A 17315-nucleotide genomic window follows, 5' to 3' on the forward strand; every position below is an offset into this window, starting at 1 on the left:
CAATAAATGTAGTTATTTGCTCTGGAATTACCAACAGATCACGCAAACACAAACAACAGGTTGGATCTATCAAAATGTTTATTTACCTTATAAATATCAATTAGAAAATTTAAATATAAATTATACTAGTATATTACATGTAGTATATATATATATATATATATACATATTTACAATAATATCTACATTTTTAATGATAAAACTTCAGCACTGCTGTAACTATCTTTAACATTTACTATTATCTACATGTATATACATTCTAGCTTCCTGTATGTATACACAATACAACAATGAACTGAAAACCCAATCCTAAAATAACATTTTAGTCTGTATCTAGTTTCAAATTCATGCCCTTGTGTCATTGGCACAGATGTTCATGTCATGGTAGGTTTATGTCAGTAATGTTGATTTGTAATATCAAACTAAAACTAAAAGGCAAGACAGGATGAAAGAATCCAGACTGTCTTGTACTACACCTGAGCAATTCTTTTCTATTTTGTTCACCCTGAGAACCCACATTTGTTAAATAATTTGCTTTTAATCTTGACCAAGCATCACAGAAGGGCAGAGATATGAATTTCAAGATGGCTACCATTGGGGGTATTATAGATGTTGGGGAGGGGCACCATTTTCATGTAAGACCTACTAGACACAAGGATGAAACTGCATGTCAACTTAATGACCTTCCTCCAAAAAGTTTAGGAGAAGTAGTGACAGCAAATAGCTACTGACAGATGAATGCAGGCCCATTGTATGAGTCAGGCATGGATTGAATGCAGGCCCATTGTACGAGTCAGGCATGGATTGAATGCAGGCCCATTGTATGAGTCAGGCATGGATTGAATGCAGGCCCATTGTATGAGTCAGGCATGGATTGAATGCAGGCCCATTGTATAGTCAGGCATGGATTGAATGCAGGCCCATTGTATGAGTCAGGCATGGATTGAATGCAGGCCCATTGTATGAGTCAGGCATGGATTGAATGCAGGCCCATTGTATGAGTCAGGCATGGATTGAATGCAGGCCCATTGTATGAGTCAGGCATGGATTGAATGCAGGCCCATTGTATAGTCAGGCATGGATTGAATGCAGGCCCATTGTATGAGTCAGGCATGGATTGAATGCAGGCCCATTGTATGAGTCAGGCATGGATTGAATGCAGGCCCATTGTATGAGTCAGGCATGGATTGAATGCAGGCCCATTGTATGAGTCAGGCATGGATTGAATGCAGGCCCATTGTATGAGTCAGGCATGGATTGAATGCAGGCCCATTGTATGAGTCAGGCATGGATTGAATGCAGGCCCATTGTATAGTCAGGCATGGATTGAATGCAGGCCCATTGTATAGTCAGGCATGGATTGAATGCAGGCCCATTGTATGAGTCAGGCATGGATTGAATGCAGGCCCATTGTATGAGTCAGGCATGGATTGAATGCAGGCCCATTGTATGAGTCAGGCATGGATTGAATGCAGGCCCATTGTATGAGTCAGGCATGGATTGAATGCAGGCCCATTGTATGAGTCAGGCATGGATTGAATGCAGGCCCATTGTACGAGTCAGGCATGGATTGAATGCAGGCCCATTGTATGAGTCAGGCATGGATTGAATGCAGGCCCACTGTATAGTCAGGCATGGATTGAATGCAGGCCCATTGTATAGTCAGGCATGGATTGAATGCAGGCCCATTGTATGAGTCAGGCATGGATTGAATGCAGGCCCATTGTATGAGTCAGGCATGGATTGAATGCAGGCCCATTGTATGAGTCAGGCATGGATTGAATGCAGGCCCACTGTATAGTCAGGCATGGATTGAATGCAGGCCCATTGTATAGTCAGGCATGGATTGAATGCAGGCCCACTGTATGAGTCAGGCATGGATTGAATGCAGGCCCATTGTATAGTCAGGCATGGACTGAATGCAGGCCCATTGTATGAACTTAGTCAGGCATGGATTGAATGCAGGCCCATTGTATAGTCAGGCATGGATTGAATGCAGGCCCACTGTATGAGTCAGGCATGGATTGAATGCAGGCCCATTGTATAGTCAGGCATGGATTCCACTAAGAGAACTTGTGTCTGGACTTGAACTGAATTCTAGAATGCAGATATGGAATTGCTGAAATGAAAGTCAGATTCAAAACTGACCTATCAAATGTCAAAAATCTAGACTTATCTCAAAGTCAGTTCAATAGGTTTTCATTAATTAATTTTTTAATCATCCGTACATGAAAACTTTACCAGAACCTCCTGTAACTTTAGCTAATAATTCACAATTACGGAAGAAACATAAATTTAATACATGCTAAAATGCATTACTTTTACTATCATTCTAAATTTCTATTGTTTACAAACAACTGTCTAAACAAATGACCTTGACAAAAGCTGTAGAAGTGATATATTAATAGAACAAAGAACTCACTAATGTAAATGAAACAACTAATGCAGCACCTACCATCAATGTGTTCATCAACACACAGAGTTAAAAAAGGAAGAAAAAAATGAAAACAATTATTGGAAAGAATTTTTTAAAAAATGTGCATTTAAATACAGAAGTGTGATCTGAGCATATTTTCTAACTTTCATATTACAAAAGCCATATAAGAAAATGTTTACATCTGTTCTAAATTGTGAACATTAACTCACTGATCCCAACCACTGTACTTTATAATGGTACATGGGGGAACCTGCACCTTTACATGCAACCCATAATCTGGTTAGAATGAGGGCCTACTCATAATATTTCCTGGACTGACATAGTATAATCACTCAATCCATAATTTCTGCATCTTTTGTCATTTACATTTTTTTTTAAAGAAAATTAAAACAGTGACCTTCTCCTTTGTTCCTGAGCACAAATTTATGAATGCATAATGCACAAAACCAATCAAGTTAACTTGAAATGACCATGCAAGCAATTTAACTTGAAATGACCATGCAAGCAATTTAACTTGAAATGACCATGCAAGCAATTTAACTTGAAATGACCATGCAAGCAATTTAACATGAAACGACCATGCAAGCAATTTAACTTGAAATGACCATGCAAGCAATTTAACTTGAAATGACCATGCAAGCAATATATTTATATGTTAGTGCCTGAACAGCTTATTCTTGAATAATGTCGCGTCTAACAGCAAAGTGAGCTTCCATCAAGGGAAGTAATGCAGTTTATGAATTTATGGACCCTAACTCTAATTTCAACAATAAACTTTGAAAACAATTATTACAGGAGAAATATATTTTTAGCCTTCACAATGCTGAAAGAAAACTCATGATAAATTCACGATTCTGAGGATTTTCTCCATAATTAACTTTTATTGTTCATGTTGGTGAATTTGGGTTAGCACATTATCAGGCAATAAATAGCATGCCAAGGAAAGTACTTTTCTCAAGAATGCATTGAGGCTGCTTACTGCGCTACTATAGGTCCTTGGTGAAAATGGGATGCATGAAATGTATAAATCAAACTGGGACACATGAAATGTATAAATCAAACTGGGACACATGAAATGTATAAAGCAATCTGGGACACATGAAATCAATCAAAGAAATAAGTACAGAGCAGGCCCTTACTTTTTACCAGAACCTCCTAAAACTTAAGCTAATATTCATTATAACAGAAGAAACATAAACTTGAAACATGCTACAATGTATTATTTTTATTTTGTTAATTGTGGTCAATTAAATACTGAAGAATGATTAACCAGAAGTAAAGTTACAAATAAAGATTTCTAATATACAATAAGAAAAGTTAATTATACAAATTTGGCACCTTAGGCTTGAATAATGTCAGATGTGTATCAACATGTACATGTATGATCAAATGAAAATCTATTGTGATATATAAATAACTTATGGACACAGAAACTGAAATGAGCTGCAAGGGTAGAATATACAAAATAATTTAAAATTTATTTAACTACATCAAAAAAGCAAAAGTTCAGATGAACATGAGGCCTAAGTTGGCCTAATATCACTCACTAGATCGATCAATATGTCTTGTATGTCACTGTGAAAGGTGTTCACGAACACATTTAATCTGACATGGTTATGCAGATTTGGAGAGAAATAAGTCACTCTATGCCAGTTTTTTTTGTTGCTTTCTAATTGTAGAAACAACAGCCACACCTAATGGAAAATACACATCACTGTAGGTTTTGCACATGCACAGCTAATATGGAAACCACACTGTTGCTCAGGGAGCCACCCAGGAGAAGAATTTAAATGAGCATGTTTTAAGAAGCAGCCACTAAAATCAAGACTGGCTTGTCCATTCTTAAGCAGAAAATAGATTTTCCATATGTTGGCAGTGGAAACCATACCATACTTGGGAAGCCAAAATTTTGACAGTACAGTTATAAACATTCATCTATTTTTATTCAAGATGGTTCAGCCTTTGTGCTGGTGCCAAATTAGCTATGCAAAGAAAACTGTTGCTGATGGGGATTGACTCCAGTTAATTTTGATAGATTGGATCCTAACAAACATTCCTACCATGTCTGACTGAAATTAGCTGCTGTTCTCTGGAAGCAGAATATAGTTTTACTATGCAGGAATTAGGCAAGCTGCATCTCTGTTAGGGGAGCCAGCCAAAGCAAATTTTGATGAAGCATGTATTAATAAACATGCTTAACAAGATTTAACATTATTGGATTAGCTGTTCTGGAGAAGATGAAGAAAGGTTTTACACATGGTATCTATACCATTGCAAGTGGAACTACCCCAGACATAATTTTTATAGAATATGCTTCATCAAACAATATAGCCAAGGTTATTAAAAATTTGCTCAGGTATTGTCCAAGTTAAATTTGGTTTTGCATATGGTTGCTAAGGAAGCCACACAGTTGCTTACAGAGTCACCCAGGACACAGTCTCGATAAAGTATGTCCTAAAAGAAACACTCCTACCAAATTTGATTCAAACAGCTCATCTATTCTTTAGAAGTCAAAAACAGGTTATCCACCTGGATGCTAAGGAAACTGATAACATCTGAGAGGACATGTTTCAACAAACAGTCCCACCAAGATGGACTGAAACTGTTAGCTGTTCAGGAAACATTTTGATACCAAAGATGACACACCATTGGTAGGGGAACCAACCTGGAAACAAATCTCATACAGCATGTGCCAAGATACAAACAAAAGTTGATCAAAGCAGCTCAGCTATTCTGGAGAGGAAGTTGGTCTATTGATGCCCCAGCATTGCTAGAGGAACCACCCTGAGCATACTTTTGGTACACCATGTCCTGAAGAATCTTCCATTAAAGTTGTATTAAAATTGCTCAGCATTTTTCAGAAGCTGAAAATAGCAATAATGAATGATGTTACATAACTGACAATTCATGCCAATCCCTTGGGGCTAGGCGAGCATAAATCCAACTGACAATTTGGCCAATCCCTTGGGGCTAGGTGAGCTAAAATCCAGCTGACAATTCATGCCAATCCCTTGGCACTAGGTGAGCTAAAATCCAGCTGACAATTCATGCCAATCCCTTGGGGCTAGAATTCAGCAGACAATTCATGCCAATCCCTTGGGGCTAAAATCCAGTATACAATTCATGCCAATCCCTTGGGGCTAGGTGAGCTAAAATCCAGCTGAAACTGTCCATTCTATCTAGGTATTTTTACAAAAAATCTTGATGGCTTGAGTCAAGTTAAGAGTAAGTGGAGTAAGTGATATTTTTACAAGAGAAATATGTATGTTTAGTCTGTAATAATACAACTATTTCCATAAAATAACATTTTGGGTCAGTTTTACCAAACAAATAAGATCTACAAGCTGTATTATATTCATGGCATTTTCACCTAAAAAATCAATAAATAAATCTTGTATATAGATAAATCTGTTAACTAAATAAGAACATGTTGCTCATAGATAAATGTGTCAACTAAAGGGAACAATAAAACTAAAATATGCAGGGTTGGTCCTACATTCCTAAGGGAAGAAAATATTTATATGCAATGTAAAATAAATGGCACAAATAAAGATCTACTTTTCAAGGCACGAGTCATTAGAAGGTACAGATTTATTTGCCAAGAAGAAATTTTAGGAATTCTGCACTTCATTCAGGATCAACTACATACCATATTTTCTTTATACTGAAAATCCCAGGATAAATAGTAATAACAAGATTTTAAAGATGACGGCTTCATTTTCATTTAAGGCTTATTACATGTCATGAAGTCTTTTCATGAAAACATCAATTTAACTGCCAGTGGACAAGTAGTAACACGATTTTCAAGATGGTGGTCAAATTTGATGTCAGACTGACACTGTTATTTCATTTCAGACCATTTACATGTCATAAGAAATATTTAAGTGAAAACAACATGACTTTGTCAATGTGGCCATCTGTGCTGAAGCAGAAATAAGATTTTCAAGATGCCCAACACCATCCGTTCAGGAGGAGTAGTGATAACAAGATTTTGAAAGATGGCCACCACTAAGATCACACTGCAAGCTGGGAGGCACCATTGTCATCCCGGACTAACTATACCTCAGTGCCAAGTTTCATCAATCTCCTACAGTTAGATGAGGTGGAGTTAACAGATAATGCATGGAGCGATGCAGTAACATCATATAAGCTCTTCGTCTTTGACTAACTAAGCTTCAAACCAATAAAAAATGTTTGAAACTTTAATAATGTATACTGGAGTGTTAAAATTCCTAAAGATAGATTATGCATTGGATATGTTCAGATATAATACATGTAAAAACCTGGCCAATAAATACAAAGATTGTTTGAAAGCCTGATGGATGGTGTATAGTAAAAAAGACAAATACCAAATATACTCACTTATAAGTAAGTCCAACTGACGACATACACCCTACCATTGCAAAACATGTAAATTAGAGTTTATGTTGTTTGTTTTACTGAATACTCCTAACAATCAGAACAAACCCAAATCTGATAGTGCATTATGTATTGGTAGATCTGGGTCTATGAAGTTTGTAGTCGTATTCATTTTACAAGTATATACTAAATCATTTTATATATGCTGCTGCAAAACTATAATAATGGTTTGAAAATACATAAAGTAATCAGGTAGCAACCTAACTAATGTGTATTACATTGATCCTATCTATATCTAATTTTAAGCATATTCTGTCTTTTCTTGGGAGTAATCAGGTAGAGCCTAACTAATGTGTACTACACTGAACCCCTTCAGGCATATTCTGTCTTTTCTCTGTTGTAATTAGGTAGCAACCTAAGTAATGTGTACAACATGGAACCTCTTTATATCTAAAATACCAATACTGACAAAGAAAAACCTTCCTAATTATTTTTTCTTTTGTTGCACAAGCTGTACTAGTATGATCAGTGATGTTTGTATTCATCATTGCCATCAATATGACAATTTTACTATTACAGTAATTAGTATACCCAAAATAGCAAAAAATAAACAAAATAGAAAAAAATAAGCACCTGCACTTGAAAGAAATAACATTTAGACTGTTAGCCTTTATGGTAAAAGTGATTCTCAAAAGCAATTTTTAATGTGTGGAATTGACCTTGACTAATCGACACCCATGATCACTGCTAAGGTCTATACCAAGCCTTGGAGTAAATGAAAAATATACCCTATTTAAACTTTCAACCACATGTTCACCTTGGAATATGCAAGTATTCCTCCTGGGTATTTTATAACGGACAAAGTGTGTAAACATCGCACTCATATCCCTGAAGAACTTATCATTGCATTATCTCACACAACCTTTGTGTGATTTAGAAACAATATAACAATCACCATCCCACTGGAAAATTTAGTGGCAAGAAATTATTTTAACTTGGATGAAAATATCTTGGCAATTCTTTTTGTCTCTTCAGCAGTGGGGAGTTGTCTGCCCTTGGCAGTGACCTGGCCAGTTGCCCCCCTCTGTTTAATGTTGTCCCTTGTCAGTTTATTCACTATCTCTGAGGCTGCTTCTGCTTTTCCATCCTCTCTTTCTGGATCTATGACCTATGCAACAAAAGGAAATGAAATACATATTTAAAAATTGTCCATCCTCTCTTTCTGGATCTATGACCTATGCAACAAAAGGAAATGAAATACATATTTAAAAATTGTCCATCCTCTCTTTCTGGATCTATGACCTATGCAACAAAAGGAAATGAAATACACTTTTAAAAATTGTCATATAAATGAGTTTTTGCTCTTCATTTAGTAAGTTCATTCTTCATGATGAACCAGGCCTCATATTTTCAAAGCCATTTCAGCTCAAGACTAGAGCAGAAGCTCCAATCCCTAAATATAATGTGATACTTGAAGTATATCAATGTCATTTTAAATATCATGTTTGACTGTGGAGTTCCATCCATAAGTTTCTACTCCTACCCTAACTCTAACCATTCCAAATTTTTTGACCCAATCTCTAACCCAAATTCTTTGACCCAACTTCTAACCCAAATTTTTTGACCTTTACCTTAACATTAACCCACTGTTATGTATATTTAATTTGTATTATTTGTTGTTTTTTTTTTTAAATTTATTATCTGATATTGTAACATAACATTTTATGTTGGAAGTAACCTTGATTTTTTACATATTCTGTAAACAACTAATACATAGCTAAAATATTATCTGTGTGTATGGGTTTAATATCAGGATCATTATTAATAAAAGTAAACATGTTTTTTTTTGTCTGGGTCTAAGGTATTGGAATTCCCCAACAATTTACCGGGTGTATCTGACATAGTCATATTATAATTTTTGTAACAGACATTCTAATAACAACTTAAATTCTATTATGTAAACTTCTGGAGGGTAATTTTCCATTAGGTAGTGGGTTTTTTTTAAGAAAATGTTAATTGTGACCTGAGTTCAAGTTAAAGACTATATAATCTTGATACTAGAAAGACTATTCATTCATGCCTTAAGATCTATCAGAATCAATTTTGTATTATTGCTATTTTCCAGACATTTATTTGGGCTGGAATTTATTTCTTCAATTATTAATTCAGTGATTATTTTCTCTGTAAATAGAGTGTGCTCATAAAAAGAAAAAACATTCTTGGACAGAGACTTTCGCTGGGTTTTTTAGTGAATTACAACTTGGAATTAGATGTGTTTTAACAAAATACTGTTGGTACAAGAACACAATAAAGGCCACCAAAGGCACATCAACACCTTTAGTGTTGGACTTAATGTGGATTTCCACTCAAGTTTATTCAAAACTTTTATATTTAGGACTTGTGTCTGTAATTCTATGATTATTTTTTCACTTTGTATTCTTGGGAAATAAATTATTTGTTTTTTTTTACAAAGCTTGTTGCTTTTTACTTTCTTCTATTACTTATTTGAAGAGCATAGACTCATAACACGCACCCAAATTCGTTGACCCTAACATTAACCCACCCAAATTCTTTGACCCTAACATTAACCCACTGAAATTCTTTAACCCTAACATTACCCCACCCAAATTCTTTGACCCTAACATTAACCCACCCAAATTCTTTGACCCTAACATTAACCCACCCAAATTCTTTGACCCTAACATTAACCCATCCAAAGTCTTTGACCCTAACCACAACTCATCCAATTTCTTCGACATATCCTGCTCTATAGGAAATTCAAGAACCAGCAATTGTGATAAACTCGCTGACCAACTCTTCTGAGGCTGCCATAATATAAAGTGCATACAAAGAATGTCCTTACCTGTGGTGGTCTGGAGGTGACCAGTTGAAGTCTCTTCATGGACTCCTCTAGATGTTCCACTGACATGAAAAACTGGGGCATCTTCTGATCTTCCTTTGAATCTTTCCTCTTGTTTTTCCCTGTATATTCAGCATCCTCTGCAATACCTAACTCTGAGATATCACCATTGGGGATAGAAATAGGACCACTCTTTAGTCTGGAGTCTCTCTCTGCACCATGTCCTTGCGGAGTAAAGTGAACTCTGTTATTCACAGATTGGATGTCTGCTCTTCCCTGTGATTTGTGTTTTATCTGACTGAAAAAATCCTCCAGTTCTTCACTTTGTGCTGAGATCTGTCCATCTGGTGGTTTACTGGCCTGAATGAGGTCCTGCCCCTCCTCTTCAAGAGGTTCTTCTACCAGCTCAAAGGATTGCTCAGATAAAGTCCTCTGTCTGGGGTAGCTGCCAGCAGATGATACTCTTGAAGTATGCCCAGAATCGCGAGTTCCTACACTCCCTGAAATAAGTGATTCTAAGTCAACATTGGACAGTAAATGTCTACTTTGTTTCTCATCAAATACTGGTTTCTCATTTTCTAAGTCAGTATCATTACGACCTCCTGCCCTCGGTGACCTTATTTCTGACTGGTTACCTGCTGCTATGGGTGCTTGGAAACACTCTGAAATGTTGTCCCTAGAACTGTACCCAGTATCAGAATCCTGTCTGACTTTGTATCTGGCACTAAGCACTGAGCCAGAATCAGGTCTATGATAGTATCTGTTTTCATCATGATAAGTTTCTTTATCTGATTCATCAGACAACCAGCTATCTCGTTCTTGTAGCTTTGGTCTCTTGTCAAATTTGCCTGATTCAGATTTACTTATTTGCTGGAATTTCTCTGTATCTGATTCAGAGTCACTCTCATTTTGCCTCTGATATCTTGGCACCGAAACATAAGACTTGTCTAGTAACAATGGGTTACCCAATTCATCAAAGTTTAGTTCCTTTGCCCCAGGAGCTGCAAACCTCCCTGAAATATCATTAAGTGTTCTAGGCACAATAATGTCTCCTTCCTCCTCCCTGTCTGACACATCTGATTTGGAATATTCATCCTCAGCACTTAGAATGTCCCTGTACTGATGATAAAACTGTTTTTCCTCCTCACGATCTGACCCACTTCCATCATGTTCTGAGAATTCCTGAATAACACTCATTTGTTTTGCATCTTTTTGGACTGGGCTATAGTTAGAACTATTTGCATTTGAGTTTTGGTCATCCTTAATCACTGCAGTCTTTGCTGAATGTTCGCCATGATTTGTAACTCTTGGGGATAAATATGAAGCATCTTTACCATTACGCCTGGCATTCTCTCGTGGAGAATTACGAAAATTGAACCCACCTGACTCTGAGTATTGATCACGAGGAGTATATACCAGATCCTCAGGGAGAGATGTACCAGTGTTCAACATCTCTCTGGGTGTTGAGTCAAACTGAAACCCACTGTCAGACTCCGCTTGGCCAACACAGTCACGGGGAGTAGCACCAAATCGGAATGTATCGATTTTATCACTACAACTTCGTTGGGAGTCCAGGACATCCTGGTCATACTTTTCACCAGAATTTTCTACAGAGTATGCCCCTGAATCTACAGCCATTTGTGATGAAGACTCTCCTTCATTGGACCTGGTTGTGCCAAGGTCATCCCTGGCAGTGTTATGTTGACTGCGCAGTGATATATCTAAAGAAACGATTGTTGATTGAGTGGATGTTAAAGGGAATGGTACAGCCTCTGTTCTGGCTGGGATGCTAAATTCTAAATGACTGCTCTCAGGGATTATTGCTGCTGAGGTTGGAGAGGCTGATAGTTTGCTTTTCATCTTGTTTGTGATCTCATCAAGATCCTGAAGGTTTCTCCTACAAAGAGAAATGAAATATTATCTAGCACAAAACCATAATGAATATTCATAAATTCTTAAAGTTAAATAATTTATTATCAGATACTTTTTTAAAAACTTGCCTTAAACAGATAGTTCAAATACTGTGTTGTAGCTCAAGGTGAAATGTAGGCATGCATCAAGCCATCAAATGGCTGATGTTGATATCAATTACACTGACAAAAAGAACTTGTCCATTCATATGCATGTGTTTTGATCGTAGTCTGACCTTGAACCCTTTCCAAAGTAAGTTAGCAACTATCACCACTAAATTTCTGGAAATTATTGTTTTTGATGATAACACCACATATACTTGTGTTTCTAATCTTAAACAATAGTTTGTAAATAGCAATTTGTGAATTCAGTATAGAATCGGTGATCTGAATATTTTAACTGCTGTGTTTGCATTATTTTCTTCACAAAATCAGTTTGAAACATTAAGTGACCCTGTTGTGGAGTAAAACATATCGACATCACTGTGTCTGGGAAGAACCACTTTGTTAGATTTTGTTTTCGTAAACCATTGGGCAAATATATTAAGGAAAAAATACAAATCATAGAGAGCAAAGTCTAAATATTATGTTATTGAAGATATAGCCTAGAAACGAAATTTTATGTAGGTCAAAAATGTTTAGGACAATGACGTGTTGTGGACCTCAAGACTCACTGTAAGGTGAAAGTTGTTTTCTGACTTCCCTCACTTTGTGAAAATGTGGAGACAAAAAGCAGTGAAGCATATATTTTAAAAAATGCCTAACATTACTACAAGTAAGCAAATCCTTATGTGTGCAAACCTATCAATGAACTGTTTTAACACAGCTAGAAAGTGAGATGATACTTTAAGAATAGCCCTCTTTCTAAAAATAGATGCATTTGCATGTTTGTTATTTTGATTTGGTTTGAAAGAAGGGTTTAGTTTATTCACATTTTGACTTTAATGCTTCAGTGTCTTGTCTATGAACGATTATGGTAATGTTTTACCATCAACAAAGAAATTAAGACAAACAGTATGATCTGATGACGTGTGCATTTGCTTTCATGTATAAGGTACAGGTGTTATTTCAAACAAATTTAAAAATCTTTTCAACTGCCATTTTATAATGAACTTTCCAAAAGCAAAAAAGAATCTTGATTAAGGGTAGCTGATTAAGCATTTTTACTAATTTGCAATTATAATACTGTAATCTAGTCACTCCTAATGGTTAAATTTATTACAATGTTTACTTCTACTGCGCTCTAAGTTGTATGGCCCACTGCATATGATCATTTGTATACACACAGCAAATTTGTTGTATGGCCCTAATACACTGCATATGATCATTTGTATACACACAGCAAATTTGTTGTATGGCCCTAATACACTGCATATGATCATTTGCATACAAACAGCAAATTTGCAGTATGGCCCTAATACACTGCATATGATCATTTGTATACACATGGCAAATTTGTTGTATGGCCCTAATACACTGCATATGATCATTTGTATACACATAGCCACTCGGGGCCCCACACTGCATATGATCATTTGTATACACACAGCAAATTTGTTGTATGGCCCTAATACACTGCATATGATCATTTGTATACACATAGCAAATTTGTTGTATGGCCCTAATACACTGCATATGATCATTTGTATACACATAGCAAATTTGTTGTATGGCCCTAATACACTGCATATGATCATTTGTATACACATAGCAAATTTGTTGTATGGCCCTAATACACTGCATATGATCATTTGTATACACATAGCAAATTTGTTGTATGGCCCTAATACACCGCATATGATCATTTGTATACACATAGCCACTCGGGGCCCCACACTGCATTTGATCATTTGTATACACACAGCAAATTTGTTGTATGGCCCTAATACACTGCATATGATCATTTGTATACACATAGCAAATTTGTTGTATGGCCCTAATACACTGCATATGATCATTTGTATACACACAGCAAATTTGTTGTATGGCCCTAATACACTGCATATGATCATTTGTATACACATAGCAAATTTGTTGTATGGCCCTAATACACTGCATATGATCATTTGTATACACATAGCAAATTTGTTGTATGGCCCTAATACACCGCATATGATCATTTGTATACACATAGCCACTCGGGGCCCCACACTGCATTTGATCATTTGTATACACACAGCAAATTTGTTGTATGGCCCTAATACACTGCATATGATCATTTGTATACACATAGCAAATTTGTTGTATGGCCCTAATACACTGCATATGATCATTTGTATACACACAGCAAATTTGTTTATAATATACATATAACTCAGAACATTTTCTACTTAAAAGAAAATAAAGTACTCCTTAAACCAGGGGTCTCAAACCCAAACCACCCTGAAGGCCGCATGAGGGCATTTTTGATGGCTGCTATCTCTCATGACACTTTGTGATGCCAATCATTTTGTGGGCCACAGGATACAGTTTGGCAGGTCACATGTGGCCCATGGGCAGCATCTTTGAGACCCTTGGCTAAACCAATGTTAAACGCAGATATGCATACTGAGAAATAGAGGGCATAATTCAAATAAGAGAACACATACACACATACATATTGTGTTTCTTGCTTTGCTCCCATTTCTCTCTGTTCAGCTCTTGATCCTCCCTGTTCAGTGCAAAAATGAGAAGTCACTTACCCCTAAAATTCATGTCCAACTTGACCCCTGATATATATGACAATTTTGTATATCTGATCTTTAAGCCGCTCTCATGGATACAATGGAGGAAGTAAAACTTGATAGCCGTCATGGATAGGTAACCTATATACCAAATTCTGATGAATATCTGCCCCGTTATTTAGAATTCAGACAGATGAATGAGCAGACAGACAAAGGACATATCACAATATCCCTAATACTAACATATGGGGATAATAAGACATGCACTGTGTGAATTTTGAATGTGACAATATACAATGAAATAGCATTGTATGCAAGAACAGATCAGTTAGTAGCAAAGCATACCTCAGAAGAGAAAACATGTACGACCTAGAAGAAGAATCTTCCACTTGCAGAGTAGGGAGTGTCATCTGCCAGTGCTGTGTAGATGAATGATCCTGACCACCACCCTGGTCTGCTGTATTGGACTGTTGCTCATGCTGCTGTAGAAACTGCTGGATGTGGGTCTGCAGCTCCCTCTGAAGCCTTTCATGATGGTCCTTGACACTTTGGTAATGCTGGGAAAAATGAGGTAGATCTAGGGAGGGGAGATATGGAAGTCCTGTCCCAGAGCTACTGCATGGGACACTGGATGGAATGTTTAGGACGGAAGACCTGACATTTGGGACAGCACTATTTGACAGAGAATCATGACTTGTGTACCAGTTGACAGTTTCAAGGGGTATCACATTTATCTGAAATGAAATTAAATGGATATTAACAATAAAATGAACAGGAATAATATCTGAAACATGATTGTAAACATAACTGTGGAGTAAAGTATGCTTTTACATTTTGTTATATACTACTGTAAAATTTAGTTCATCTCAAATCCTCTGTTTATTCTAAAATGACTGAACTAAAAGGCATAAATTCTGATGCATCCAAAGAAAGCAATTTATTAAATTTCACTATTTCACTATGGTTCTGTCAATCATTTGAGTATATGTACTTATTGACAAATAAAATATTATTCTGTCAATCACTTGAGTACATGTTGTTTTTGTTGTTGTTACAGGGTTTAAGGCCATTTTTCAGCACAAGATGGGCTATACATAGTGGCCAGTATTAATGGTGGAGGAAGAACCCGGGGAAAACCTTGGAAAGAACCACTGACCCACGAGAAGCTACTGGCAAGCTTTCTCACATATCCACATTGGCAGAGGCCGGGACTCGAACCTATGCAGACAGAGGTGAGATGGCAGTGATCCGGAATGGTGAGCGCTTTAGACCACGCAGCCACTCAGGGCCCCTTGAGTACATGTACTTACTGACAAAAAATATTATTAGCAAAATCTGTTGTTTTTGAAGTCTTTCCATAAACCTGTTGTTATGGCCATTTATATCATATATTATTTTATAATATAGTTTTATTTAAGTCTTTTGGCTAAATGACACATTCTTTAAAATCCTTTAATTCAGTGACTGTCCTGTACTATTATAAGAGTACATGTATCTATTTTCTCCATTCCTCAATAAAGGTTTTTGCCAGGTTCATATCAACAACTACTTGGTCAAAGTAGGCCAAAGAAATAGCTGAATGGAGATCATGTCAATACCATATCATCCTAGAACATATGTACTCTAGAGATATCATGTCAATATCATATCATCCTAGAACATATGTACTCTAGAGATATCATGTCAATATCATATCATCCTAGAACATATGTACTCTAGAGATATCATGTCAATATCATATCATCCTAGAACATATATACTCTAGAGATATCATGCACACCATGGTTTCTGATTGGCCCAATAAATAAAAAAAAGTCAAACGCTGACTGTTAGATATTTCAAAATACGGAATAATTTAAATACCTGGACTTTTTTCTAATGATTCAGAAAAGTTGGTTTGATAAAGTGATTATATAAAGGAATCTAAGTACAGTGTTCTCAGTCTTCTTGTGAGAGCCACTGAAAGAAATAGATTTATTTATACTGTGAACATTACATTGCAGATCTTGAAACCATTTATTACTGGATTACTGTGAAAACATTCAAGGACTTGGATATTTAATAATTTCTTTGGATTACATGAAACATTCAAGGACTTGTGTGCCATTCACTTTCATTGGATTTACCTTGAATTAAAAACTTTTGGATCGTTTCTGGATTACTGTGAAATTCATAATACATTTAGGAATATTCTAGGAATTCATACATACTGTAAGTTATTTTTAATTCTTTCACTTTGATTTTATATTTGAGGGAATTAAATTTATACTTTGGAAAATTGAATGCTTGTTGGGTTTTACCTTGACTTGTTACACTGTTTAAGCCCCTAGGATGTAACACTTGTGTGTAACAATATACCAGAACAAGAGACTGCTGAGGAGCTGACATTTGCCTAATAGCCCATATAACTGCAGATTGCTGAGAAATTAGCATCTACATTGCTTTCTGCAAGCATTCCTTCCAACTCTATTGATTGCCTATGTTATGAAAACAAGTGGGTTTGTTTTTCTTTTATCTTTACAAGCACATCAGCACCATTTGTCTAATTTTGAAAGGCTTTTATACCAGCATGCTTCCTGTCATACTATCCAGCATGCTTCCTGTCATACTTCATATCCAGCATGCTTCCTGTCATACTTCATATTTCCCAAAGTCCTTGAATATATGATCACCGATGCAAAGTTTACATTAATATCTACTCAAATAATTATATTTTTGGAATATTACTATTATTATTATTATTATATTATTATTATTATTATCATCATCATTACTACTACTAACAATAATAATAATAATACTAATACTAAGAATAATAATAATAATTATGATATTATTATTACAGTTCTTGTCAATTATCCCAATACACAATTATCTTAAAATCTTTCCTTCACAACCTCCTAGCATAACTTGACTGGCATTGAACTCTCACCACACTATATCTCAATCCTTTCTTCACAAGTTAGAATTAGGTCAAAACATACTGCCTGGTTTGTTATGTGATAGCCACAAGAAACTGCTTGTTTATTATTTCTGTACAAGTTTGTATTGTTGTATATCTTGTTGTAAATTGCCCCTAGTGATTT

The 17315-nt window shown here is 36.0% G+C and overlaps 1 protein-coding gene across 1 annotated transcript in view; it reads right to left on the reverse strand.

Moving 5' to 3' along the window:
• Positions 1 to 3642: 3642 nt before the first annotated feature.
• The window catches only part of LOC149800411 (C2 domain-containing protein 3-like), a 132578-nt gene continuing 118905 nt past the window's right edge, over positions 3643 to 17315 (reverse strand). Inside the window, exons 41-43 of the mRNA XM_089960050.1 lie at positions 14575 to 14963; positions 9660 to 11553; positions 3643 to 7964 (exon numbers count right to left, since the gene is read on the reverse strand). Of these exons, the coding sequence (XP_089816176.1) occupies positions 7782 to 7964; positions 9660 to 11553; positions 14575 to 14963 (2466 nt within the window). The 3' untranslated portion in view covers positions 3643 to 7781. The remainder of the gene's footprint in view (positions 7965 to 9659; positions 11554 to 14574; positions 14964 to 17315) is intronic.

This window comes from Sinohyriopsis cumingii, chromosome 5, assembly GCF_028554795.1.
Source record: "Sinohyriopsis cumingii isolate HCF-2022 chromosome 5, ASM2855479v2, whole genome shotgun sequence".
NCBI classification, from domain to species: domain Eukaryota; kingdom Metazoa; phylum Mollusca; class Bivalvia; order Unionida; family Unionidae; genus Sinohyriopsis; species Sinohyriopsis cumingii.